The sequence below is a fragment of the Puma concolor genome, chromosome B4 (genome assembly GCF_028749965.1).
Source record: "Puma concolor isolate L17-30 chromosome B4, mPumCon1.1.hap2, whole genome shotgun sequence".
Taxonomy (NCBI): Eukaryota; Metazoa; Chordata; class Mammalia; order Carnivora; family Felidae; genus Puma; species Puma concolor.
Window position 1 is genome coordinate 99,293,035 of NC_141673.1, and position 27,929 is coordinate 99,320,963.

The 27,929-nt window shown below is 39.6% G+C and overlaps 2 protein-coding genes across 3 annotated transcripts in view; one reads left to right on the top strand and one right to left on the bottom strand.

Moving 5' to 3' along the window:
* The window catches only part of LOC112867878 (C-type lectin domain family 2 member A), a 435,003-nt gene that overhangs the window by 249,915 nt on the left and 157,159 nt on the right, over window positions 1-27,929 (top strand). The window lies entirely within an intron of this gene.
* On the bottom strand, window positions 808-27,642 carry LOC147579336 (killer cell lectin-like receptor subfamily F member 1). Of its 2 annotated transcripts, XM_086714110.1 has the most exons (7): window positions 27,333-27,642; window positions 11,750-11,841; window positions 10,735-10,833; window positions 9,264-9,353; window positions 6,675-6,829; window positions 5,905-6,017; window positions 808-3,083 (listed from the first exon to the last, which is right to left on the bottom strand). In XM_086714110.1, the coding sequence occupies exons 2-7, from the start codon at window positions 11,838-11,840 to the stop codon at window positions 2,951-2,953; spliced, it is 681 nt and encodes a 226-aa protein (XP_086570236.1). In that variant the 5' UTR covers window position 11,841; window positions 27,333-27,642; the 3' UTR covers window positions 808-2,950. The 2 variants fall into 2 exon arrangements, with proteins under 2 accessions (XP_086570236.1, XP_086570235.1); XM_086714109.1 differs by lacking the exon at window positions 27,333-27,642 and having other exon boundaries at window positions 11,750-11,888.

Sequence of the window (27,929 nt, forward strand, 5' to 3'; positions counted from 1 at the left end):
TTAACAGAAACCCATGGGGGAGGGGAAGGAAAAAAAAAAAAGAGGTTAGAGTGGGAGAGAGCCAAAGCATAAGAGACTCTTAAAAACTGAGAACAAACTGAGGGCTGATGGGGGGTGGGAGGGAGGGAGTGGGGGGTGTGAGGGGGGGTGGGAGGGAGGGGAGGGTGGGTGATGGGTATTGAGGAGGGCACCTTTTGGGATGAGCACTGGACGTTGTATGGAAACCAATTTGACAATAAACTTCATATATTGAAATAAAAATAAAAATAAAACAATCCTAACAAGAAAAAAAATAATAATCAAAAATAAAAAGATCCACAGACTCTTGATCTTTCAGCATTTTTTTTCTCCCTTCCTCTTAAGTGTAACCTTGTCTCCTGTCATTTTTTCCCACATTTCTCAAATGTTCACATTAATAAAATAATATGTATATTTGCATTCATTATACTAAATAAACACGGTGCTCTCTGTGTTTAATTTTTAAAATGAGCTGAAGTTTTTATATTTCATTCCCTGTAAACTATAATTACTTCTGTTCACACATATCAATTTGGAATCATTTTTCTTTTAGACATTCATGTATGACCTTTCAGTCTTACTCCTAGTGGATCTAAGACCTTAAAGCAGGTTTCCCACTGCTGAATTTATATTTAATTAACAAACATTAATGTAATAATCTCTCTGCTCCAAGTCTCCATATAGGCTCTAGGTTAGAAACAGAAACAAACAGACAATAAACCTGGAAAATATCATCTATTAGCCCATGTAAACCTAACACTGACCTTTCCTGAAAAAAACAAAACAAAATAAAACAGAGTGGTTTATTTGTCTCCATGCAGATTGTGATTATCTAGACCAAGGGAAGCTCTCCACAACTAGGAAAAGTTGTTCTGGGGAAACATTAAGACATGTTACAAATAATACTCAACAACATAACAAGAGCTTACTCTTCATCCATCACGCCGCAGGCATCTTGTCCCTCCCGTACAATAATGGGGATCATTGTCCTCCCCAAGCTCACAATACAGATAAATAAACAGTGGTCAAAAATCCAGTATCAAATATTAGGATTCGATAAGTACAGGAAACTATGAACATATTCACAAATGCATGTAATGTAGTCTGGAGCGGAGAATGGTTAAGGAAATATTTTCCACCAAATGGCGTTCAACTGGCCATCTGAACAATAAGCAGGAGTTCAACAGGGGAGTACGAAAGGGAAGAATGTTAAGCTGAGGCAGACATGAGTAGATTAGAGGCAAGAGAAAGCGTGACACATTTGGGAAACTGAACAAAATTTAGTGTGTTTGCATCATTATAAGCATGGCAGTGGGAAAGAAATGAACACGGGCGAAGACACCCAGGTTCTGGTAAGAGATGATCAATGAAAAACAAGGGAAAGCAATGAAAAGTCCCTGAAGGAAATCAAGTAGTGGGTAATGTGGCCTGATAGGAGGTTTAGACAATTGCTATGATCACAAGATAGAGAATGGACTTTGGCAGACAAAACTAAAAGCAGACAAAAAGACTGTTGCAGGAATCGAGGACAATAGGGTGGCTATGAGGACATATAGATGGATTCAAAAATAATTATGTAGTCACATTGACAGTATTTAAATGAGTGACTATCGAGGGTAAAAAGAAAAAAAAAAAGTCATGGTTGATTCCAAGGACTCTGGCTTAGGCTAATGGGCACATTGCTGCCATTCACTAAGCTAATGAGTTTAATTTTTAACACGGGAAGATTGAGGGGCTTTGAGACGTCCAACCAGAGATGTCCAGGGGGCAATCTGCTGTAATAAGGTCTGGGTTAGAAATATGGGCTTGGGAGTTATCACTAAATTGATGGTAACTGTACCTACAGAGTGGATGAGTTTAGCCAAGAATTGTGTATGAGAGAATTCATGCAAAACTCCAAGGAATGTCAGTATTTAAGAGATCAGAAGAGAGAAGCAATGCTTCAAACAAACAAACAAACAAACAAACAAAAAACTGAAGAGCAATGGCAAGGAAGGTAGATACAAGTTCAAGAGAGCATTGTGTCATAGATGCCAAGGTCAGAGACTATTTCTAGAAGAAAGGATAGGCCACAAATGAACAACACTGCTGAGAGTTAAGAGGAAAGCTAAAAAGCTGTCATGGTGTTTAGGCAGAAGAAAGGCATTCTTGACGTGATGAGAACACTTTAGTGAAATAGTGGGAAAAGCAGAAACCAGATTGCAGAAGAACCTGGAGTGGGAGGTGAAAAGAGGAAAAAGCAAGTATAAACAATTTCTCGGAAGTTTGACTTAAAACAGGTGGGAGACACTGGATAGAAACTGGAAGCCACAAGTGGTTCAGGGAAAATTTTCTTGCGTTCTTGCATTTTCACTGTCGAAAGAAAAGGAGGCGTAAGAAGAGAGAGGTTAGAAGTGGAGGTGATGAAGGAAGGAATCTCTTTGAAAAAATGAAAAGAGATGCGATCCCAGCTGTAGACTTTGAGATTTGATTTAGCCAGACAGAGGAAGACCCCTTCTTTGGAAATAGGAGGAGAAGGAAAAGAAATAAGTAAGATGCAGACAATTGTATAGACTCAGTGGTGGAAAATTCACGAATGTATCATCTGACGGCTTCTCTTCAAAAAAAAGCTCCCCTGCTAATGGTGAATGGGGGCTGTCGGGAGAGAATCGTTGAAGAGATGAAAGGCCAACTTCTGTCTAAAAGAGCCACTATGATGAATGGGGGATGACTGCTGAATTATAGCACCAGTGACAAGAGTGACAAGGCCACAAGGAATGAGTTAAGCCTGATTGCCCAGAGTTATAGTGACACAAATCTACACCATTATCATCATCATCACCATAATATTTGTTGTAAAAATGATGTACATCTACAAAAATACATAAATAAAAAAAGACTTCCGAATTTTTTTTTTTTTTTTTTTGGATAGGAAGGATAGACTGCAATCAGTTTAGAAGTCATTGTCCGAAGAAATCACATGTTGACAAATCCAGTAACTCTCATTACAACACTTTTCAGAAAACACACCCTTCTTTGTTATTACAGCACAGGCGTTATCTTCAACTTGGCCCATGACTTGAAATCTGTAGATGAAAAGACAATGTTCTGTTCTCATTCTGCTAAAAACACAACCGTGAAATTTTGTGTGTTTATCTCCCGCCTTGGGAGGCATGTGCTCTCCAAGCTGGAGATCTAAGACTCTCTAAATTTTCAGACAAGGAGCACCCGCTAAAAAATGACATCTTTAATGAAGGTAGCAGTTCCAAATAGTTTCTCAACCAAAAATGGCCATTGGTAAATGGAAATGCTGCATGGAATTAAAATAAAAATAAAAATGTGAATAAGAAACACTGGTTTTCCCAATGTCATGCCATCATACAAAAACATAAAGATCTTAGAGGGCTGTTACTTGTTGTGGTCTGAATGTTTGCGTTCACCCCCCAAAATTCATATGTTAAAATCCTAACCCATAAAAGTGATATATTAGGAAGTGGAACCTTCGGGAGGTGCTTAAGTCATGAGGTGGAACTCTCATTAGTTCCTTATACAAGAGACTCCAGAGAGATCCTGACTTCCTTCCACCATGTGAGGTCATGGTGGATGGAATGTGGCTACCAACCAGGAGGAGGGCCCTAACCCAGACATGACCGTGCTGATATTTTGATCTTGGAATCCCATTTTCCAGAACAGTGAGAAATAAATTTCTGTTGCTTATGAGCTACTCAATCTGTGGTGTTTTGTCAATAGTAGCCCAAATGGACTAAGACAGAGGACGATCCTGGCCTTTTAGGAGAAAAATTCATTTTATTACTCAAAAGATTCCAGATTCAACTTTCTGAGTATGTGCAACAATGGAATGATACCCCCTTTAGAACGGACAATCTCATATTTATCATTCTAAGATTTAGAAATGTCAGCACATCTAAAAACATGCAAAACATGCATGTTCTTCAAAAAGTACTAAACTGACTTTCTGAAGAAAGCTGAACTGTTACCTTTTTCACTTTCCAGACCCAAATCCCAAGTATCGCACCTTTCAAAAATCTTCCTTCACTGTTTGCCTATAATAAGCAATCTGGCTTCTACAGAAGATCCTAAGAAAGAGGAATACTCTGGTACCTCTATACTTCCCATGTTAAATGTAACCCCAGACAGAATGGGGGAAAGGAGTGAGTGTTGGGGTGAGCAACCGGGAAGAAGACCTCCCCATTTTTAAATGTTTTAAACTCACACAGACACCTCAGCAAGAGAATTTCTGCTCATTTGTGTATATATGGGCACACCCAAATCCTTTTACCCTTTATACAAAAGAAGGAAAATTTCCCTAAATTCTTTTTTTCCATGATATTTAAGCCAACCTTTCTTGTCTTAGACAAATAAGCCATAAGGCATCTGAAAAGTCAGACAAAGGGGCACCTGGGTGACTCAGTCGGTTAAGCTGCCGACTTCAGCTCAGGTCCTGATCTCACAGTTCGTGAGTTCAAGCCCTGCGTCGGGCTCTGTGCTGACAGCTCTGAGCCTGGAGCCTGCTTCAGATTCTGTGTCTCTTTCTCTCTCTGACCCTCCCCTGCTCATGCTCTGTCTCTGTCTCCTTCAAAAATAAATAAACATTTTTTAAAAATTAAAAAAAAATTAAAATAAAAAATCAGACAAAACCCCTCAATTAAAAAAAAAAAAACAAACAAACAGATAATTCTAAGCCAGTTTGCAAGTGGGTTGACAGAGCATCGCTTTAAAAACATGATGATAGATTTCTTTTAGCGATAAAGATGAAGTTTTAAAATTATTTTAGCGTGATGTACAGAGAGTAGGCTATGGGTGGGTATAGAGTGCAAGTTTTTTTTTTTTAATTTTTTTTTTCAACGTTTTTTATTTTATTTTTGGGACAGAGAGAAACAGAGCATGAACGGGGGAGGGGCAGAGAGAGAGGGAGATACAGCATCGGAAACAGGCTCCAAGCTCCGAGCCATCAGCCCAGAGCCTGATGCGGGGCTCGAACTCACGGAGCGCGAGATCGTGACCTGGCTGAAGTCGGACGCTTAACCGACTGCGCCACCCAGGCGCCCCTAGAGTGCAAGTTTTAAAAGAAATATTATAAATAGTCTTTGGGTAAGCATATTCATTTGTAGGGTGACTTTCTGTTTCAGAGCGTTTTTTTTTTTACTGCCCCTCAGCCAGTCCAGTGGGCCTTCTCCATCACCCCAGACCATCTATATTCTCCCTAAACCTCCTTCACATCTCTTTGAGATGACACAACAAAATTCCAAATTTTCAAGAAGTAAAATTAACTTTTGATGATCCCAAAAACCTTGATGCTGAAAGTAGCAAGTTTTACCCTGGGCCCCCAGGAGCTTCTGCCTGTGTTCTGGGGATTAGTTAGTGCCTGGCGCCCAAAGATTTTAGCACTCTCTACCCATGGAGTTTAAACAAAAATGAATTAGTAGAATGAATTAAGCAGAATGAATGGAACGGAAGCAGAAAGTCGCTACACATATTGTTGATTAGGGTGACAGTATTAAAAAGAAGTCAAATGGCTATTTGTTGTATTACACATAACATATTCCTTAATATTTGAAGTATTCCCACTAATTGAAATCTTCCTGTAAGTTAAAATAAGGGTTGTTTTGTAAACTTTTAAGAAACACTTCAAAAGAAATGAAATTTAGAGAATTTCAGGTTAACTACAATTTTCCATTTACATCTCTAGCATCATGGATAAACTAAAAGAGAACCCAAATAAGCAAATAAATTAGTCCCCTTTCTGTAAGGTAAATGGCTTAATCACTCACACATTAACAAATCAAAGTCTTCGATCTCTGGGAACCATTTTGACCATCTGGAGTTTCAGGCGGGCATCCCCCAGCACGAGTTGGCTGGTGAGAGACTCCAATGCCAAATACTCACAACTGTAGATTTAATGGGGTGCCGTCCAGCCAGGTCCACGCCTTTTGTGGGTGCGTGATGTTCAGACCCATCCAAAAGTAAATTCCATCCGGTATACTACTCTGTATGAAATTCTGTGAAAGAGAACCCAGAGGTAACGGAGTTAAATGCAGTAAAATAGCCTCTTCTGATCTTCGCCCAGACTTGAGAAAGTTTTGCCAGATACTGATAATGCTCAAAGAGCTTGTATCTTTCTCCCCAAGAAGTGATGTGGAAAGACAGCATCGATATCCCAGCTTTGCCACTGACATGTGAAATAGCATTGTTACACAACCTGTCAAGTTCAGCGGATTCTTCTTATGGAAATGGAAAATACTGCCTATTTCGTAAAGTTATTGCGAGCACTAAGTTTTATATAATTTGTGGCATGCCTACCACAGTGCCTGGTATATGCTAGGAATTCAATAAATGGCTGTAATTATCAGCAGTATAATTCCTTTATCATAAAATGTCCTTTGGTGGCGCCTGTGTGGCTCAGTCAGTTAAGCATCCGACTTCAGCTCAGGTCACGATCTCACAGCTCCTGAGTTTGAGCCCCCCCGATGGGCTTTGTGCTGACAGCTCAGAGCCTGGAGCCCATTTTGGATTCTGTGTCTCCCTCTCTCTCTGCCCCTCCCCTGCTCATACTGTCTCTCTCTCCTTCAAAAATAAACAAACGTTATTATTTTTTTTAATTTACTTGTTTCTCTCGGTTTTAGAAGCGCTAATTTCCCTGGCAAATTAGCTCTTACCAGTTCAGCCATGTCTTGGATCATCAAGAGATGTGATTTCATTATTAAGCAGGATTTTTGGCTATCGGTCCATGATTTAAAGGTTTTTAAGAAATTATAGCATTTCCCTTTTTTCTGCAGCCAGTTATTAGGGCATAAGTTTAGCGTGGACTTTGCTGAAATGGAAAAAATGGAAGAAACAGAAGAGTAAGGTTTGAATATCAAAAAAATGCACTAATTTCTAAACTTTTCCCTTAAAAGTACAGATTTTGCCCCACTTTTAAGCAATGAACTCCGTTGGGGCACCTGGGTAGCCCAGTCAATTGAACATCCTATTCTTGGCTTTGGCTCAGGTCATGATCTCACGGGCTGGTGGAATGGAGCCCTGAGTAGGGAATCCCCGCTTGAGACTCTCTCTCTCCCTCTCTCTGCCCCTCCCCTGTTCACGCATCTCTCTCCCTCTCTCTCTCTCCCTCTCTCTCTCTCTCTCTCAAAAATAAATAAATAAACTTTAAAAAAAAATAAAAATTTACATGAGACAGCTTAACACAAGCAAACACCAAAGTTTGCGCGTGCACGGAGGCCCAATAATGAATTTGAGACCCAAACAAATGACCGAGTCAGGCAGTTTTTATACATGTTAGACTAAGAGACAATAAATTTGTGAAGCATTGACAGGATAAAGCAAACGTGTTTGGGAGCTTTAATTAGCAAGGAATTCGAAGAAGTGGGGCTAAGGTAGTGAGTGGATTAGAAAAAAAGGAACAAGGGGTGCCTGGGTGGCGCAGTCGGTTAAGCGTCCGACTTCAGCCAGGTCACGATCTCGCGGTCCGTGAGTTCGAGCCCCGCGTCAGGCTCTGGGCTGATGGCTCGGAGCCTGGAGCCTGTTTCCGATTCTGTGTCTCCCTCTCTCTCTGCCCCTCCCCCGTTCATGCTCTGTCTCTCTCTGTCCCAAAAATAAATAAAAAACGTTGAAAAAAAAAAAAAAAAGAAAAAAAGGAACAAGTTTTGTTTTAGATTTTTTGGCATTAAAGTTTCTATCTCTGGTGATAAGGATGTCTTTCCACTTCTTAGTAAAAGGGGTACCTTTGGGGGCTCCTAGGTGGCTCAGTGGGTTCAGCCTCCGACTTGGGCTCAGGTCTCATCTCACCGTTCATGGCTTTGAGCCCTGCGTCGGGCTCTGTGCTGACAGCTCAGAGCCTGGGAGCCTGCTTTGGATTCTGTGTCTCCTTCTCTCTCTGACCCTCCCCCGCTCACACTCTGTGTGTGTGTGTGTCGAAAATAAATAAACATTAATTTTTTTTTTAAGGAGGGTACCTTTGATACAGGAGATTTATTTCCTGCTTTCAGGGGGACAGATATGTCCCAAGTAGCTCCAATTTAAAATAATTAATATGCTATTGTGGTACTTATGGGCAGCCTGCCCTTGGCCCCTACCCTGACTCCTCTGCCCCCTTTTTCTTTTGTCTTATCTGGAGATGGTACGTAAGGTGGTGGCTTGAGCTATTTTGGGGGGGTCACCCAGTTTTCCTGGGTATCTTTCATGTGTCCCAGAGATATAAATGTTATAAAACTTCCGTATTTCTCCTATTAATCTGTCATTTATTGCATGGGGGGGGGGGGGTTGAGTCAAAAACCCATCAAGGTAGAGGGGAAATTATCTTTCCTCACCTACCGTGCCCTGGCCACTGGAAATGAATAGAAATCTAGATGAGAGTAAATTGGTAATTAGTAATCCCCTTCTTCGTGAGCCATACTGATCTCCAAACGCCTTACAATTCGATCTTTCCACTCTGATTTTTAAAGAGTGACCTAACACCTTAATCTCATAGTATAACAAATAATAATTACAAAACCGGCAACCGATATAGTGGAGATGTGACATCCACGTGGGTAAAAAAAGGTACATAATCCTGGTATAATGTCCCGGGAAAGTTTTATCACTTTAAATTGCATATGGCAGTGCCATTTGACTTTATGATCTCACGCATTAATCATGAGGTGGGTAAGGGCAGGGACTTTTGCTTAAATTCTTTGCTATCTTGTCAGTAAACCAATTATTTTGTATATGCCTAATGCAGTCAACAGGTGCAGAGAGAAGCCTCTTCGGAGCATCCCTTATCTGACTAAAAATAGAAGCTTCTGAGATATGAGGCTGCCATAAATTCCTCTTTGGAGTGGTTTACTCCCAGGGGAAAAAAAAAGGACTAAGAACTCTACCATGAATCCCCTTCCTGGACGAATTTATGACTATGAAGAGGGAAAGACTACTCACCACCTGTATATGCAGACATCATTACTAACTTCATTTTCTCCAGTTCGGTCTCCTGAAACACCTACTTGCTCGTCTTTCCTGTGGAAATGTACTTGTTTTTCCCAAAGAAAGTCTTCCCCCTTCCTTTCTCCTATTAAGCTAGGTATGGAAACCTTTAACTGTAACCAGGCAGAGGCAGCTACTTCTTTTGTTACCTCTCCTATGAATGCAAATAAAACTTTTCTTCTTGTTCATCGGTCTTCTGACAGTTAATTCACATGCCCCCCGGTAGGAACTTAAGAGGGTGGAGGAAAAGTTTTTCCTCCCCTACAATACAATGAAATATAACCACTTACTTGTGAAGTTTGTATTGTCCTGTTGTTTCCTGGGAGAAATATTCATGCCATCACAATCTTTGGTTCCTTTCTCACTACTTAGGCGACATACTAGCAAATAAAGTAGTAACACCAGTTAGATTTCTACAAGTACGACCTCGTGCCTTTTAATTATCACTAAAGCAGAACTACAAGTGAATGCTCACACTGCTGGTTGAGAAATCTGTCTATAGCATTTCAATACTATAACGTGACAAAGGATGAATAAACTTAGAGACTCTGGAGATTTCCACTTGAGAACAAGTAAGTAGAAACAAACAATAACAAATTATCTAAATAAAATGAAACTATATTGAAATTTGTATCTGTTAAGTATGATAGGTTAGACTGCTGTGTGATCTTGAACAGATTACTAGCCTTTTCTGTTTCTCAGTTCCCTCATATATAAAAGGGGAAAGTGTTGAACAAACCTAGAGTGTTTTGAGGCTAAAAAATAATGCATGTAAAATGCTTAACACAATTCCTACACATAGAGAGTCACAACAAACAGAAACAATAACAGATATAATTACCCATAGCTCTTCTTGAAGTAGACCTCATTTTAGGACTAGATCTTAACTTTAAGGGCCTTAAATTTTCAAGCAGCTCAAAAATTTTGTCAAAACGTCAAAAAATCAAAAGTGACCTCTAACGTCCAAAAGTTTTATGTACAGTGCCAAATCAACTTCCACAAAACGAAGTGCTTTTACCAAAATACAAAACTTCAATTCACAGAATTGTGACAACCATACCCACACTATTTACCAATTGATTATAAGCGGGGACGCCTTGGGTGGCTCGGTTGGTTAAGCATCAAACTCTTGATTTCAGCTCACCTCATGATCTCACAGTTTGTGGGTTTGAACCCCGTGTCTGGCTCCACTCTGGGCAAGGAGTCTGCTTAAGATTCCCTCTGTCCCTCTCCCTCTGCCCCTCCCCCACTCTCTCTCTCTCTCTCTCTCTCTCTCCCTCTCTGTCTCAAGATAAATATATAAACTTAAAAAAAATTACTATGGGGTGCCTAGGTGGCTCAGTCAGTTAAGCATCCGACTTTGGCTCAAGTCATGATCTCATGGTTCATGAGTTCAAGCCCCGCATGGGGCTCTCTGCTGTCAGCACAGAAGGCGCTTCGGATCCTCCTCTGCCCCCCTCTCTCTGCCTCTCCCCCACACACTCCCTCTCTCTCAAAATTTTTTTAAAATTAAAAAAAATTAAATAAATACAATTATAAGCAGAATAAGCTTGACAAATTAACAAGTTTGTTGTTTCCTCTGTATAAGAAAAAAAAATACTTGCATTAATGAAATTATCAACTGGGCCCTTTAATATCGATGCAATTGAAGTAACAGGTAAATGCGAAAAATGGTTCTGGGGAAGTTAGAGAAATGAAGGTAAACGCCAAGGAAAATGTATTAACGTCTCTAGTTGAACAGACAGCTTTCAATTCACTTACCCAAAATGGTTAGTCCTATCACTATAGCAATGAGTACAACCAGTGCAGTGCTGGACAATCTCAAAGCAGTCTGATGCCACTTGGGACATTTAGGGTAATCTGTAATAAATAATTTTTCTTTCGGAAACATATAGGCGTTAAAAAGGAACTTGAAAATGTGTCGTAGAAATGTAAAATTCTGAGGGTACGCTATGTCTTAAGGAGGGGGGAAAGAAATATACAGCCTCTGTTTAAATTCCCTTGACATGATCACATACATAATTATCTTGAAAGAATTGGATTTACTGATTCTAAGAGGTCAATATCTTTTATTTGCTATTTATTAACTATCCTTTTTATGTAACACTTCTAGGAGAAAACTCCAATCCACAAACCATCAAATGGGTGGGGTATTAGCTGATCAACGGCTTAGTTAAAACATTTCCACTAAAATTTGTCATCTACCTTCATTTACATCTTTTCTCCATCACACAGGTAATATTCAGTGGGTTTGAAGTCCGGGAAGGCAAAATATAAGTAATACCAAAATAACTGACTAATAATAAAAATGAGCATCCAAAAAAGAAACATAAGATTGAGTAGTGTAGCCGCCTTCTCAAATGTTGTTTGAAATAAAACTCTTATATTTATATCAATTAATGAAACCAAACTCAGATGCTAACTTTTATAATTATGCACTTTGCCTAATACAGCAGCATTATAACACTTTCACAATCTTCAACCCGGGTCAAATCACACCTGATCGATTACATTCAAGTTAACAATATTTATAAGTACATAACTACATACCAGAGGCTGAAATGGGTGTGAGTCTACAGATATAGAAAAGGGTACAGTCTAGTGAAGAGGTATCTATGTAAACATGTTATTTAAAAATAAGAAAAAAACGTTTCTGAACAACAGATTCTAGTTCAAGTTCTTAAAATTTCTCATTAAAAGTCTAGGATTAAAAGACCCACAGAAAATTCTAGCTATATTCTAATCTGTGGTCTAATGGGAGGTTATGGATTCCTACCTTTGCATGTCCACTTGTGTTGACAATGATAGGGATGCTTTCTTGTCTTCTGCATCATTGATCCCTCTGTGTTTTGCATCTGTCCAAACATCCTATAAACAGAATAATCCATATTTGAATGATATGGAAAGAGAGGCATTACCTGATCAAAGCAGAGTCAGTTTCTCAGAACTGTGGCATTGAAATAAACCCAACAGCTGTAAAACCACAAAGGATATGATTTAAGAGTGAGGTGACCTTCATTTTTTTTTGAATAAACTATTCCTTTCAGGATCATTTTAGGTAGGCAGACGAATGGTGAAATTAGTACAGAAAATCCCCATATACACAGCACCCAAGTTTCTCTATTATTACCATCTTACATTAGTATGGGACATTTGTCAAAATTAATGAATCAATATTGATGCATTATTATTAAAGTCTCTACTTCGTTTTTACTTACTACCTTTTCTATTGAAGGACCCCATTTTGGATACCACAGTATCTATTTATTCTTTAAAATTTTTTTTTTAATTTTTATTTATTTTTTGAGAGAGAGAGAGACAGACAGAATGTGAGCAGGGGAGGGGCAGACAGAGAGGGAGACACAGAATCTGAAGCAGGCTCCAACTTCTGAGCTGTGGGGCTCGAATTCATGAACCACGAGATCATGACCTGAGCTAAAGTCAGACGCTCAACCAACTGAGCCACCCAGGCGCCCCATATTCTTTATGTCTTCTTAGGATAATCTTGGCTGACAATTTCTCTTGTTTTTGATGTATCGCTTGGGGATTTTTTTTACGGTTTTGAGAACTGGTGATCATATGTCTTGTAGAATATTCTCCAATTGGAATAGTCCGATGTTTTTCTCATCATTACACCTGGGTTAAAGGTTTTTGGAGGAAGACCATAGGGATAAATTGCCATTTTTATCACATCTTACAGAGTGCCTACGACCAACATGGCTTATCACTATTGTTATCTTTGATCATGTGACTGCAGTCGTGTTTGTCAGTTTTATCTACTATAAAGTTACTCTTTTTTCTCCATTTCCATACTGGACCCTTTGAAAGGAAGTCAATATGTGCAGCCCACACTTTAAGAAGTGGAGAGTTATGCCCCACCTCTTCCATGACAGAGTATCTACATAAATTATTTAGAAATCTGCAGGTGATTTTTGTGTAGTCTCCCATTTATTTATTTATTCAATCATTTGTATCAGTAAAACTCATTCAAATTCATTTTATACTTTTCCGTTCTAGCCCAATACTACCTTATTTATTTTGTTCCTCACACTGTTCCAGTTTGGCCATTGGAACTCTTTCAGCTGGTTCCATGAGTTCATGCGGATGAACTTCAATAAATTACAGCACGGATCATCCTAACCCCCACCCTTTCACTTCCATTACCTCCTGCTCCAGCAGTGAGAAACATGGCTGCCACCATCACCATTTATTTACTTAATTGCTCAATTCCAGGATACATTTTTTGTGGCTTTAGAATTGTTATCTCATACCTTGTGGGAAACGACCAAAGACAGTGCTTATGTACACTTCCTTTTGTTACTAGTCTTACAAGTTAAAACTACACATTTTCAAGATTACTTAGATCTACAGACTTTATCCCCACATCCTTCAGTGAGGCTGTTTCATACGTCTACGATACATCAGATTCTTTTAGCAGTTCTTGCAATTCATAGTGGGGTACCATGGTGTGCTTGTTGTGTTTCACTGAAATAAAAAGATAGGGAAATAAAGGATTTAGGAGACATAATTGGAAAAAGACTGATATGATTTTGGACATAAGTGTGAGATGTCTATTAGATATCCAGAGGGAAATGTCAAATAGGCAGTTAGATATTTGTACCAGGAACTCAAGAAAAAGAACCGTACATGAAGCAGAGGGAGCTCACCTAGATAAAGAGTACTGACACGGGGTTGAGTCCTGTCCTTTGGGGATCATGACCTTGACTGTTGGAAAGCTAAAACAGAGGGGAACCAGTAGGTAAGACGGAGAAGGGGCAGCTAAGGATAGAGGAGGAAATACAAAGGCATGTTCAGAAATCCGTAGAAAAAAGTTTTTGTCAGCTGTATTATATGCTGCTGAAAGGTCAAGAAACGCAACAATAGGAAAATGGCCATTGAATTGGCAATGTGGAATTCCTAGTGACGTTTATCAGAAATGATTTTGTGAAGAGAATAGAATGTATTGAAAAGAGAACAGAAGGTGAGGAATTTGAGGGTGTGAACTTAGCCAACTCTATGACAAGTATACTCTGAGAGGAATAATGGGATAGTAGCTAGAGGAATATGTCTGATCAGGGTGGTGTTTTTTTTAATGTTTATTTATTTATTTTGAGACAGAGAGAGAGAGACAGAGCATGAGCAGGGGAGGGGCAGAGAGAGAGGGAGACAGAGAATCTCAAGGAGGTTCCACACATCAGCGCAGAGCCTGACACAGGGCTCACACCCACAAACCGTGAGATCATGAACTGAGCTGAAATCCAGAGTCAGATGCTTAACCAACTGAGCCACCCAGGTGCCCCCGGTCAAGGGAGTTTTTAAAAAATATAGCGAGTGCTAGTGCATTTTATGATAATAGAAATGAATCAGTGTAAAGGAAAACATCGACACTGCAAGAAAGAGTGGAAGAGGAATAATTCAGTAGCTTTTTTTTTTTTTTTTAATTTTTTTTTTCAACATTTATTTATTTTTGGGACAGAGAGAGACAGAGCATGAACGGGGGAGGGGCAGAGAGAGAGGGAGACACAGAATCGGAAACAGGCTCCAGGCTCTGAGCCATCAGCCCAGAGCCCGACGCGGGGCTCGAACTCACGGACCGCAAGATCGTGACCTGGCTGAAGTCGGACGCTTAACCGACTGCGCCACCCAGGCGCCCCCTCAGTAGCTTTTTGAGAGGTCAAGAGAAAATGGGTTTCAGAGTACACGTAGCTGGGTTGGCTTCTTATAGGAGCAAAAACATTATTTCTACTGGAACAGTGGAGAAAGTAGGTAAGGATAAAGGTTTTAAATATATACCGTTGGTGACTAGAACAAGGATGATTCTATGCTTTGGATTCTAGACACGTTTGGTTCAATCTGCCGAGAGTTGTGTGCAGAACTACAAATTGTTGGGGCGCCTGGGTGGCGCAGTCGGTTAAGCGTCCGACTTCAGCCAGGCCACGATCTCGTGGTCCGTGAGTTCGAGCCCCGCGTCGGGCTGTGGGCCGATGGCTCAGAGCCTGGAGCCTGTTTCCGATTCTGTGTCTCCCTCTCTCTCTGCCCCTCCCCCGTTCATGCTCTGTCTCTCTCTGTCCCCAAAATAAATAAACGTTGAAAAAAAAAAATTAAAAAAAAAACAAAAAAAAAAACGAACTACAAATTGTTTTTGTACATCAAAGAAAAGCAGCTGTGGAAGGCAACCACAATCTCATCCTCTGCTGGCTACTCATTTCCTCTCTGCAGTGGTTCTGGCATTTCTCGGGTATATTCTGAAGACTGTGGTTAACCTAAAACTTTCATATATGTCCTATGCTTTCGTGATTTGTTTGAAATTTTGCAGAAAAAATAACAAATTAGACCAGCACGCATTTAAATGGAGATGACAGCAAACTGACTGCTTGGAAGCTAACTATATTATCAGTGTGTGTGTGTGTGTGTGTGTGTGTGTGTGTGTGTATGATATCATGTGTATTATATTAAAAGGAGAAGATTTGGAAGTAAAGGAGAGGCTCTTTCAACGGTATCGTTGCTTGAAGAGACTACTCTCCAAAAGGCTGGAGGGCAGTGAAGGAAATAAAGGGCAGAATATTGGGGTAAAAAGTGAAGAAAAATGGCAGAGGCTTAAAAAGAAAATGGTAACAAGATTATGGCAATAGAATTCCTAGTAATTTAAAAAGCAGAGTAAAAAGCTAAGATTAACTTCCAAGATCATTGAGTAACTAAGAATTTTTTGAATTCTTCTACTTACCTTATGAATATTGGAGTTAACCTGTATAAGTAGTAGACATAATTTCTTGTCTATCTTTGGATTTGCATCACCTGGTAGAATGCTTGACAAATGTAGCTTGAAAAATAGATGTGTGTTGGAGGAACCTGGGTGGCTCAGTTGTTTGAGTGTCTGACTTCAACTCAGGTTGTGATCTCATGGTTCGTGAGTTCGAGCCCCATATTGGGCTCTGTGCTGACAGCTTGGAACCTGGAGACTACTTCGGATTCTGTGTCTCCCTCTCTCTCTTCCCCTTCCCTACTCATGCTCTGTCTCTCTCTCTCTCTCTCTCAAAAGTAAATAAACATTAAAAATTTTTTTTTAATACGTGTGTTGAATAAACAAATACATGAATGGGGTTGATGAAGTCCAGTTGATGCAAAGGGCGGTTTGTTTACACAAACACACTCTGATTTGTGTGCCTTATGACTGGAGACAGAAAATGCAAAAGATGAGATAGGTATGCATTTATTTTGAAATAATAAACACATAATTTATGACTTCCATCACTTAAATAATAGATATTATTTTTAAATTGTATTGAGGGACAGCTGGGTGGTTCAGTCGGTTGAGTGTCTGACTTCAGCTTAGAGGTCATGAACTCACAGCTCATGAGTTCGAGCCCTGTGTCGGGCTCTGTGCTGACAGCCCAGAGCCTGGAGCCTGCTTCAGATTCTGTGTCTCCCTCTCTCTCTGCCCCTAACCCACTCGCTTTCTGTCTCCATCTCTCTCAACAATAAATAAACATTTAAAAAAATTAAAAAAAATAAATTACATTGATTATTTACAATATTAAATGGACACATATTATCTCACTTAACCATTCAAACCACTCTATGAGAGCTAGAATGTGGATCTGTACACTCTGATGCAGAGTCTGAACTCTTAAACCTATGGTTATATCATCTTTCAAAACACACATACAAACACACACATTTTCCCAAAGGCATCTATTCCAAACCATCTAAAAGTCTCCATTATCTGTTTACTCTATGAGAAATTTTACCTGTTATTATCATTGTGTGAATAATCATCTTTTTAATCACCTACTGTGCATTTGGTTCACCCAAGAATAATATAATAAAAATAAAATAATAATAATAATAATAATAATAATATAGTAATATAATAACAATTAGTTGTTATTAAAGAAACACTTTGATAGGTAAAATAATCAAAATGAGCATTAGGAACTTCGGGGTCTCCAAAACTAAGAGAGCAGAGTAAAGTGGTCTTTGGACAACCACACAACAATTTAGTCGTGTGGAGGCTAGATCAAAAGATTCAAGAAGGAGAAATAGGTTATATAGAGAATGATTTTCTATAGCTGTCTAGAAAAGACAGGAACCAGGGGCGCCTGGGTGGCGCAGTCGGTTGAGCGTCCGACTTCAGCCAGACGATCTCGTGGTCCGTGGGTTCCAGCCCCGCGTCAGGCTCTGGGCTGATGGCCCAGAGCCTGGAGCCTGTTTCCGATTCTGTGTCTCCCTCTCTCTCTGCCCCTCCCCCGTTCATGCTCTGTCTCTCTCTGTCCCCAAAATAAATAAACGTTGAAAAAAAAATAAAAAAAAAAAAAAAAAAGAAAAGACAGGAACCATAGAGAAAAGACAGATAGATTTACAAACAGATAGATAAACAAATGTAAAACTTGTGTATACCATACCAAAAATGAAAGAAAAATAGTATGGAAAACATTTGCAATGCATATATAAAATAAGGAGTGTTGATACATAAGAGGCTCTTTCTAATCAGTGAAAAACAAAACAAAACAAACAAAAAGAACCCCACAAAAATGGCAGAAAATATGCACCAACCATTTATGAAAGAAGAAAATACATTGTCAGTCCCACCTGAAAAAAATTCTTACTTGTATGAGTAAATAGCCCATCTGAGAGCATTGACTGTCTCCATTTGTTTAGACTACAGTGTATAATATTATTAAAGATTATAGTATCCCACAAAAATGCATGAAATGTTATGGAATTGGTAGATTCCTTCCCTTTTCAATACCATTCGCCACATAGTGAAATAACAAAGCGGTATTGGACGGCAAGCAGGTAATTTATTCAATGGCCAGAGAATGTGTAAGGGGAGCTCATATTCTAAAGGCACCTTCTCCTGAGAGGTGGGGGGGCGTATATGACAGGGCTCAGGCAGACCCGCTCTGTTTGATGTCAGCCAGATTCCAGGGGGAGGAGGTGGAAACTTCCAGGAACATAGGCCACTCCCTTTTTCTTTCTTATTTGGCCAAAGGTTGCCTGTCATAACGCTCTGGGGGAGAAGATTTTTAACATTGTGGAGAAATAACGTGAACTTCGGCCCACTTTGTCATCCTGGGCATGTCTAGTTGAGATACTAGAAAAACACCCAGCGTTTAGAAAAATTCCCTGTGGAGTTCTTTGGGGACTCACCTGATGACAGAAACCCACCTTTTTATATGTTAGTTGATTAATTATATTTTCTCTTATATTTAAAATTTTTTAACAGATCTATGGCGGTATAATTGACATAAAATAAAAACCATATGTTTATGGAATACAAATCGATAAATTTCCATATATGTATGCACCTGATGCCATCACCACAACTAAAATAACTAACATACCCATTATCTTCGAGACTACTTCTGCTCCTCTGTGACCCTCCGAAAGGCCCCTCTCTGCCCCACCTCAATCACTAGGCTATGTCTTCTGTCACTGTAGTGAGGTTTGAACTGTTTTTGGAATTTTATGCACGTTGAATAATAAAGTATACACCATTTTATAAACAGACTTAGTTCCTTCACTACAATTGTTTGAGCACTCGTTGGTCGTATTTTATATGCCATATGTCATTGCTATGTTATCACCGAATAGTATTCTTTTATATGAATATACCACAATTCCTTCAACCAATTCACTTGTTGTTGGACATTGGCTTATTTCCGGTTTGGGCTTGTTACAAATGAAGTTGCTAGGAATATTTGTATACGAGTCTCTGTATGAATGTGTGGTTTCATTATTCCTTGAACAAAACCCAAAGAGTGGGATAGTTCAGTCATATGATATGTGTATGTTACCTTTTAAAAAATAACTGTATTGAGATAGGATTTACATACCATAAAGTTCATCAGCTTAAAGTGTACAATTCAAAGTTTTCTAGCATACTCACAGGGTTGTACAATCATACATAAAGCTCTGTACCCATTAGTAGTCACTCGCTCCCCGTCTCCACCCCGGTCCTTACCTACCCCAAACCCTAGGAAACCACTAATCTACTTACTATCTCTACAGATTTGTTTATTCTCGGTGTGTGGACATGTTACATAATATGTGGCCTTTTGTCGCTTAGCACGTTTTCCTTTTCAAGAAATGGCAACGTTGTTAAAAAGAAAAGACCACCACCAACAAAACACAGAAAGAAAGAAAGAAAGAAAGAAAGAAAGAAAGAAAGAAAGAAAGAAAGAAAGAAAGAAAACCAACAACAGAAGAAGAAATGGCCAAGTTCTTTTCCAAAGAGGTTGTACCATTTTCTGTTTCCCCACCAACATCGTATGAGTTCCAGCAGCTGTGTGTACTTGCCAACAGTTAATGTGATCAAATTTCTTGATTTTGTATGTTACAATGCAAGTGTCCTCATATCAGATTTTTGCTTTGATTTTCATTTCCTTAATGACCAATGATGGGAAGCATCTTTTCATATGTTATCTACCACCCATGTATCTTCTTTTGTGTAGTGTCCAAATATTTTTGTTAGTTGTCTTATCATCGAGTTTTGAAGGATATAGATAAGAAATATCAATATATAAATATGTTTTATCTCTAACAGATATAAAATATGTATTTTTTTAGCCTTGTATGAAATACGTGGTTTGCAAAAATGTTTTTCCTACCCGGTGGCCTGTCTTTTCTTTCTTTAAGAGCATCTTTCAAAGACCTGTTCGTAATTTTGGTGAAGTCCAATTTATATTTATTTTTTCTTTTGCATATTCTGTATTTGGGGTTGTATCTTGAAAATATCTTTACTTCTCTCAAGCTCAAAAGGGTTTTTTTCTGCTTTCTTCTAGAACTATTATAGTTTAAGGCTTTATAGTAGATCAATGATTAGTAGATTAATTTAGAGATAATTAACTTTATCCCCAGGCTAATATTTGCATATGGTGTGAATCAAAGACTTAAGTTCATTATTTTTGCATATTGATGTTATATGCTACAATATTGCTAAACTCATTTGTTGATTGTAGCAACTTTTTTCTATTTTCTCTAGTATTTTCTACAAGTCACCTACAATTCTACCTTTTCAGTCTGGATATCTTTTATCCTTTTTTCTTGGCTTCCTGCAGTGACTAGATCTTGTACTTTTAGTACAAAATTTGGAGGAAGTTATGATAGCAGACATCCCTATCTTGCTTATGCTAATAATTTTAGGGAGAAATCATCGAGTCCTTCACAGTTAAGTATACTGTTAGGTGTAAGGTTTTTGTAGATACGCCTTATGAGGTTAAGAAAACCTCCTTCTTCTAATTTGCTGAAAAGCTTTATTAAGAATGAATGTTGGGTGTGAAAGGATCATATATTTTCCTTTTTTTTCCTCTATTAGTAGGTGAATAGATTAACTAAGCCTCACATGCATATATAAACCGTACTTGGTCATGATGAATTATCTATTTATATCTATATTTTCAATGCTAAGAACTTTTGCATCTATACTAATGAGGAATAATAATTTCTGTTATACTTCTCTTGTAATGTCATTTATCTTGCTATTGGATTAATGCGAGCTTCATAGAATGAGTCAGAAAATATTCCCTCCCCTTCAATTTTCAGGAAGAAGTTGTTTTGTTTCTTTTTTAAATGTCCTCAGTAAAGTTCTCAGTAAAGCCATAAGGGCCTGGAGGTCCTTGGTGGGAATAATTTTAACTGCTAATTCATTTTTAATGTAGATATAGGGATATATCCAAAGTATCTATGTATGAGTGACTAAGCTTTGATAGATTGTATACTTCAAGGAATTTGTTCATTGCATCAAAGTTGAATTTATTAGGTGTCCATAGTATTCCCTAACTATTCCTTCAGAGTCTGTAGAATTTGTAGTAACCTCACTTCTCTCAGTTTTGATACTCGAGCTTCTGTCTTCTGCCTTTTTTTTCCTCATCCATCTGGCTAGAGGTTTATCAATCTTAATGTTCTTGACAAAGAACCAGCTCTTGTTTTCATTGATTTTTATATTGTGTTTCTGTGTTCTATTTCATCAACTTTTCAATTTTATCTTAAGGTTTTCTTTCTTTTGCTTACACTGGATTTTATTTGCTCTTCTTCCAGGTTTGTAAGACAAAATCTGTAATCCTTCATTTAAGATTTTTCTTCTTTTTTAATTTGGAATTTCGACCTAAAAATTTTGGAGTAAGTATTGCTTTACTAGCATCTTGCAAATGTTTGTGTTTGTGTTAATTTATAAATAGTTTCTAACTTTTCTCCGGATGTCTTATTTGACCCACAAATTATTTATAAATATATTGTTTAGTTTACAAATATTTGAGAATGTCCTAGATATCTTTCAGTTGTTAATTTCTAATTTATTTCCATTTTGGTCTAACAGCATGTTTTTTATAATGAGTGATTCTACATCTGTTAAGATTTGTCTTGTTTTATGGCCCAGAATATAGCCTATCCCATTAAGCATTCTGTCTGCACTTGAAAAATACATATATATACTGCAGGTACTGGGTGGAATGTTCCATAAATGTCAATTCATGCAAACCACAGGTTGGGAGAAAATATCTGTAAGTTATATATTTGATAAAGAATGTATAAAGAACACTTACAGTTCAATAATAAGAAAATAAGGAACCTAAATGAAAAATGCTCAAAACACAGGAATAGACATTTCACCTATGAAGATATATAAGTAGCTAATAAGCACATGAAAAAATGTGTCCAGGATACCACTTATGAATGTGGATATTAAAAACTTAATAGCGGCACGCTTTTCTCTTGTCCTGAAAATTCCAGCAGCCTTTGTTTCTCCGGTCTTCAGGCTTCTTCTCAACTCAGGGAGACTACCAGGATGGGCTTTATCTGGAGTCTCACTGCACTGCAGCCTGGAAACATCCTCAAGTCAGTAAGCTAGAGCAATCGCAGAGCATACCTCATTTATTTCCCATTTCTCAGTGATGACTGTCGCTGATGTGCAGTGTTCCTAAAAGCCATTTTTGTAGATACAGTTTGGTTTTTCACTTGTTTCAAATGGGAAGAACAGAATTAATAGGAGATATTTGTTTGTTTGTTTATTACAGTAGTTGACTCGTGCAGTTATGGATAAGGCTGATAAATCTTGCAATCTGCTGTCTGCAAACTAGAAAACCAGGAAACCTGGTGGTGTAATTCGGTCTAGTTCAAAGGCCAGATAGCCACGGCATCTAAAGGAAGAGACAAGATGGATGTCCCAGCTGAAACAAGCAGAGCAACGTCACCCTTCCCCTGCTTTTTGCTCTAATTCAGGCCCTGAACAGATTGGATGACGTCCACCTGTATCGATGAAGGTGACCTTGTTTACTCAACCTGCCAATTCGAATGCTAACCTCTTCCAGAAACATTTTTGCAGACTCAAGCAGAAGTACACATCTATGGCATAGCCTGTCGCCTGGTTAACACACAAAATTAAGTATCACGTGCACCTTGAATTGCTTGGTTACAGCCTGAGAGAGAACTGGTTTAGCAAGTGTGAAAAATTTAAAGGTTTTCATTGACTCCAAGCTTACGGTGCATCAGTGTCATAGCAAGGTTGCCAAAGAGAAGGAAAGGAAATAACCCAGCTAAGCAACTTTAGTTTGGCTTCACAGGGATGAACGGTCTGGAATGGGCAAGACAATGTTTCTGCTTTGCCTGCCTTGCATGAAGTGGATTGCTCCCAGAACACTGCACTCAGTTCTGGGCATTGCTCTGAACCGGATGTGGCAAACGTGGGGCACAAATGAAGGAAAGGGCCCCGGCAGGTCTTTCCACTCACTTGGAGTGATCTGTCACCTCAGTTCCCAGTTTAGACTTCCACATTAAGAGTCATTCATTCATGCAGCGCTTACTCTCCGAAAAGCACAGGAATGTGTCCCCCGGTGAATCTACTCCAAAGCTGGTGAGGCTGAAGATTCAAACTCTTCTCTTGCCTGACTCCCTTCTAAGGCATCGGATGAACTTTGGCAATGTGTCCTCACGGCTGTGTGTCGTCACAAGTTTGTAAACCTAAGATAGAACTCATCCATACTGCGTCTTGCTGTTCTGATCTGCCTTCCATCGCATCACATTTCCTTCCACTTGTATTGGATGGCATTGGAGGCCAGTATTTTCTTCTTCTTTTCTGAAGGAGAAGTTGAGGTGGCATTTTCAGCTTAGTCAACTCTCATGAATCTATGTAGTTTTCTGTCATATCAAAGTCTATTCAGGAATCAATATATTCTTGCTAGCCTTCGTGATACAAGTATGGCTTCCAGGAATATTCTTAACTGCCCTGTATTCCAGGAATACTCTTAAATACCTTGTATTAGGACATGGAGATGTAAGACTAGAAATCATATCATGATATGACTGGATCCCACGGCACCCAGAACCAGAAGCACGTAGGAAATGAGGCGGAAACAAGATCTGAAATGTATGAAGCCATAACTTAGTCTGTGGAAAATTCTTCCAAGAGTCACACAAGTAAAACTAAGCGGAGGACGGATTCCCGTCCACTCTTAGACAAAATGATATTTCTTTCCTGTAGGATAACATAAAAATATACTGGCATGAGGACATCTATGACACATTGGAAAATGAAGGTCATCAAGTCAAAGAGTATTTAAGACTCATCCCTGAACAAGAATACTTGAAATGTTCCCAAATCTTACAGCTATTTTAGGAAATAACTTGATAAGCATTAACATTGCCATTAACAAGTTGTGATTTTCAAAAAAAAAAAAAAAAATTTTCGAGCTCTTAATCATATAAAACAAGTGTTGGTCAACCATGCTGGTATCAAAAATACGTTACAGATTATTTTTATTATTTTTATTTTTTATTTTTTTTATATTTGTTTAAAATTTTTTTAAATGTTTTATTTATTTTTGAGACAGGGAGAGACAGAGCGTGAACAGGGGAGGGTCAGAGAGAGGGAGACACAGAATCCGAAACAGGCTCCGGGCTCTGAGCCATCAGCACAGAGCCCGATGCGGGGCTCGAACTCATGGACCACGAGATCACGACCTGAGCCGAAGTCGGCCGCTTAACCGACTGAGCCACCCAGGCGCCCCAAGATTATTTTTAAATAGGAGGGTTTCCCCTTGTTCCAACTGAAGAAGCAGAATCTGCATTACAATTTAAAAATCAGAAAACATCACCGCTGTGAACAAACCCAGAAGATCATAAAAGAAATAAATAACAGAGCAAAGCTATTGACAAATGCTTTTTGAGGTCATAGAAGTGTGGGAATGACACACATCTATATTTGTGGACAGAGGAGGAGGAAACAAATGTAGGAGGGAATAATCTGCTGCTCTTGAGACTAAAGAAGTGACTTATAGAACGTAAGGATATATAACCTAAGTCTTTCGAGAACCGTTTTAGTTCTCAATCAAAAATCAAAACTTGTGACTGGTGGTTTATGGAGAAGTAACAGGATAGGATCTCAGACGGATTAAAGACGTGGTAAGCCAACATTACTTTATGAAGAGAATCACTGAATTTGTACTAGATGTCAGAATATCCAGAGAAGTTAAAGTACCAGTTTCTCCTCTCTGATAGTTTATCTACAATTTGAGACCAGAAAAAACTCATTATACTACTGTTTCAACATTGAGATTATGTTCCATTCATTTTCTTTCATTTTTAAAAAAATTTAATCAGGGGCGCCTGGGTGGCGCAGTCGGTTAAGCGTCCGACTTCAGCCAGGTCACGATCTCGCGGTCCGGGAGTTCGAGCCCCGCGTCAGGCTCTGGGCTGATGGCTCGGAGCCTGGAGCCTGTTTCCGATTCTGTGTCTCCCTCTCTCTCTGCCCCTCCCCCGTTCATGCTCTGTCTCTCTCTGTCCCAAAAATAAATAAATGTTAAAAAAAAAAAAAAAAAAATTTAATCATACATGAGAGAATTTTATATCTGTTTAAATCTTAAAATTGTTTTATTCCTTATTACTAAGGTAGTTGAAATCATGAAATGCCTTTCCTCTCATAAAATTATTAAAAGTATTTGCTTCCTATTTTTTCTATGATGAATTCTAATTCACATCTCACAAACAGAAAGACTGCTTTTCATTACTGAGCTATAGTGAGGAAATAGGATGGGACAGAAATATATGCACTTTTTTTTACTTAAAATGTTCATTCAGATTCTTGAAACATTTTGGCACACTCCAGTAGTCTTATACTTTGAAAAAAAAAATGGGTCTCTAAGTCTCAAGTCCGAAATGAGCATTTAATCTATTAATTTACTTTTTTTTTCTGAGCAAACAAGTACAAATATTCTTATTTGGTTTCATACTCTAAATAATCTTACGAAAGATAATGACCAGGTCATCTTTGAAACAATACTCACTGAATGAAAGAGTTGATTTCCTGAGTATTAGAGAAAGGAAGCCCTAGTCAGAGAATCAAGTGCGATTTCTGTGAAAAGGAAAAGTCGCATCACCTGTTCACACGTAACCTGATGTTATTTCTACACGATCAGCAGAGAAAAGCCGACCTCAACCACAAACTCTTACAGGACTTGGTCACGGCAACTCATTATGTGTGGAAAAATTTCCTTTGTTCTTTGTGCGCTGATGAAAATTTAACACAATTGACAAGAAATCCTAAACTAATAGAACTAAAACATTCTTTTAGGATTGTGTCTCATAACTCCTCTGGTACCAATGTGTTAACATAAAGATTTGAGTTGTTGATCCTGGGAGATAGTATATATGGGCCCAGTGTAGAAATGCAGTGGTGTAAACAGTGTCTTAGTAACTAATGAAATACACAACTGTGACTCATAGAATTTAAGTGTACAAGGAGACAATGAAATGGGCTACGTTTGTAATTTTGGAGCTGAAATCAACCGTAGATATTAAGCGTTGCTCCACATTTGTCCTCATAGCTCTTAAAAAGTGCCGATTACTGGTCCCCAACCCAGATGATTCTAGTCCGATAGACTTGGGGCAGTACATGCGAATATATATTTTAAACAAAAACTCTCCAGATTATGATGACTCACATCATGACATGGAGCCATCGATCTAAACTGACAGTTCGGTTTTGAAAACGAAAAGAAAACACACCTTATGACGTTAACTGCTCACCCAGATAACTGTGATAAAGAAGAAACTGGAACACAGCCTACCCGACTCTCTCTCCAGCACTCTTCTTATCATATAATGTTGCGTTATTAATTATTGCATGTTATTGCAAGATCCTTTTACTTCCGTAACTGTACTTTGACTAAAATGAAGGCGATAGGGGCGCCTGGGTGGCGCAGTCGGTTAAGCGTCCGACTTCAGCCAGGTCACGATCTCGCGGTCCGTGAGTTCGAGCCCCGCGTCAGGCTCTGGGCTGATGGCTCAGAGCCTGGAGCCTGTTTCCGATTCTGTGTCTCCCTCTCTCTCTGCCCCTCCCCCGTTCATGCTCTGTCTCTCTCTGTCCCAAAAATAAATAAAAGCGTTGAAAAAAAAAATTTAAAAAAAATAAATAAATAAATAAAAAAATAAAATAAAATGAAGGCGATAGCTTAAAAGAGCAGTTAAGTAAAATAGAGCATCTTGCTATTTTTATTACCCCAAATATCTGTCTTTACTAGCCAGGTCATATGCCAGGTCGTATTTTCATTTAGTGCCCAAATCACGCTATTCCAAGCTCTATTCTTTTTTTTTACAGAAGGGCGTCAGCATTCACAAGGTTCCCCTCCTCAAATCTGATTCCAGGGAGATTTTTACCTCTTTTTTTTACCAATAGGCATTAAATATTTATTACTTCGGCCAGGATTGTTCTAGAAGGTAAAACTCAACTACGTAGAAGTTGAGTAGCTTGCCCAGAGTCACAGAGGAAATAAGCAGAAAGTCGAGGCTTCCCCCAGGCGGCCTGGTTCCTACGCTTAATATCAAGCCACTACCCTCTGTGGTCGAGATGCTGGAGCTCTTGGCAAAGCTACTCCCCAGGCAAAATCCGAGGGGCCTTCCCAGTCCCAAAAGGTTGAGATTCCACAATCCCTCGCCTCCCTCTTGGTTTCTTAGAGTTGTTGTTGATGCACTTCCCTCAGGGAAGCCCCAAGGGGCCCACGGTCTGAAGCTGCCTTCTCAAATACGACTGGAGAGAATTTAACTGCCAGAGTAACCCCCCTGTAAATTCTGGGGGGCTGAGCCAAGACCACTGCTGGCCATGTGGTACCCTTCACACACAGGGGAAAAAGCTCCCCTGGTGGAGGACGGAGTGGGTAAGGACACTTTTCCTAAAGGTATCTGCTCTGTGTTGAAGAATTACATAAAGGTGCCCCAGCTGGGCCTGGGGTGGCGCCTCCTTCGCAACCCACCCAGATGCAGGATTTCTGGGTTTTCTTACACCTGATCGCTCCTCTCGCCGTTTTCTCCCTATACAGCTTTGGCAGATTTTTTTTTTTTTAACCCAAAACTGTTGGCTTTAAAATTACCTTCGCCACTGGCTGGAGTATTTTGCCTCAGAGATGCCGTTCTGTGCAACTGACAAATATAGGGACTGTGCAGCCGGAAGGCTTTCGTGATATTGGGCACACAGGCACAACACCGTTGTGCTCACTGCCAGGACCAGCGGTAGGTTTGATGCTCCTCCCCGTAAAGAAATCAGTGCTCTCCGGTGTGTTTTCTTTCTGTTCCGTGATGAAACTGGAGGGTTCTGCAGAACCCTCAACGGAAGAAACAACGTTATCGGGTCTCAGCCGGAGGAAGTGGTGCACCGGCTTTGCTTAGTTTCCTCCTTGCAGAGGCGGTGGGAAGCAGGGGAGCAGAGGGTGGGGGTGGGGACATGAGGTGGGTGGGGGACATGCGGCGCTCGCGGGTCCCCGCAGTGCGGCGCGCGTGCTAGCCGGCCGGTCCTCCCGCGCGTCCCCCAGTCCCTGCGTGCGGATAGGTGGGTGGGGACATCCGGCGCTCGCGGGTCCCGCAGTGCAGCGCGCGCTGCCGGGTCTTTCCTCCGCGCGTCCCCCGGCGCCCCTGCGTGCGTGCGTGCGGTGGCGCGCTCTATACGGGACTGGAGGAGTCGGGGGAAGTGG

Coding starts and splice junctions, on each gene's coding strand:
- LOC147579336 (XM_086714109.1), bottom strand. CDS start 11,888: ATGCCTCTCTTTCCATATCATTCAAATATGGATTATTCTGTTTATAGG. Junction 9,354..10,734: donor GATAGGACTAACCATTTTGG/GTAAGTGAATTG, acceptor TTTATTTGCTAG/TATGTCGCCTAAGTAGTGAG. Junction 3,084..5,904: donor ACCCCATTAAATCTACAGTT/GTGAGTATTTGG, acceptor TTTCATCTACAG/ATTTCAAGTCATGGGCCAAG.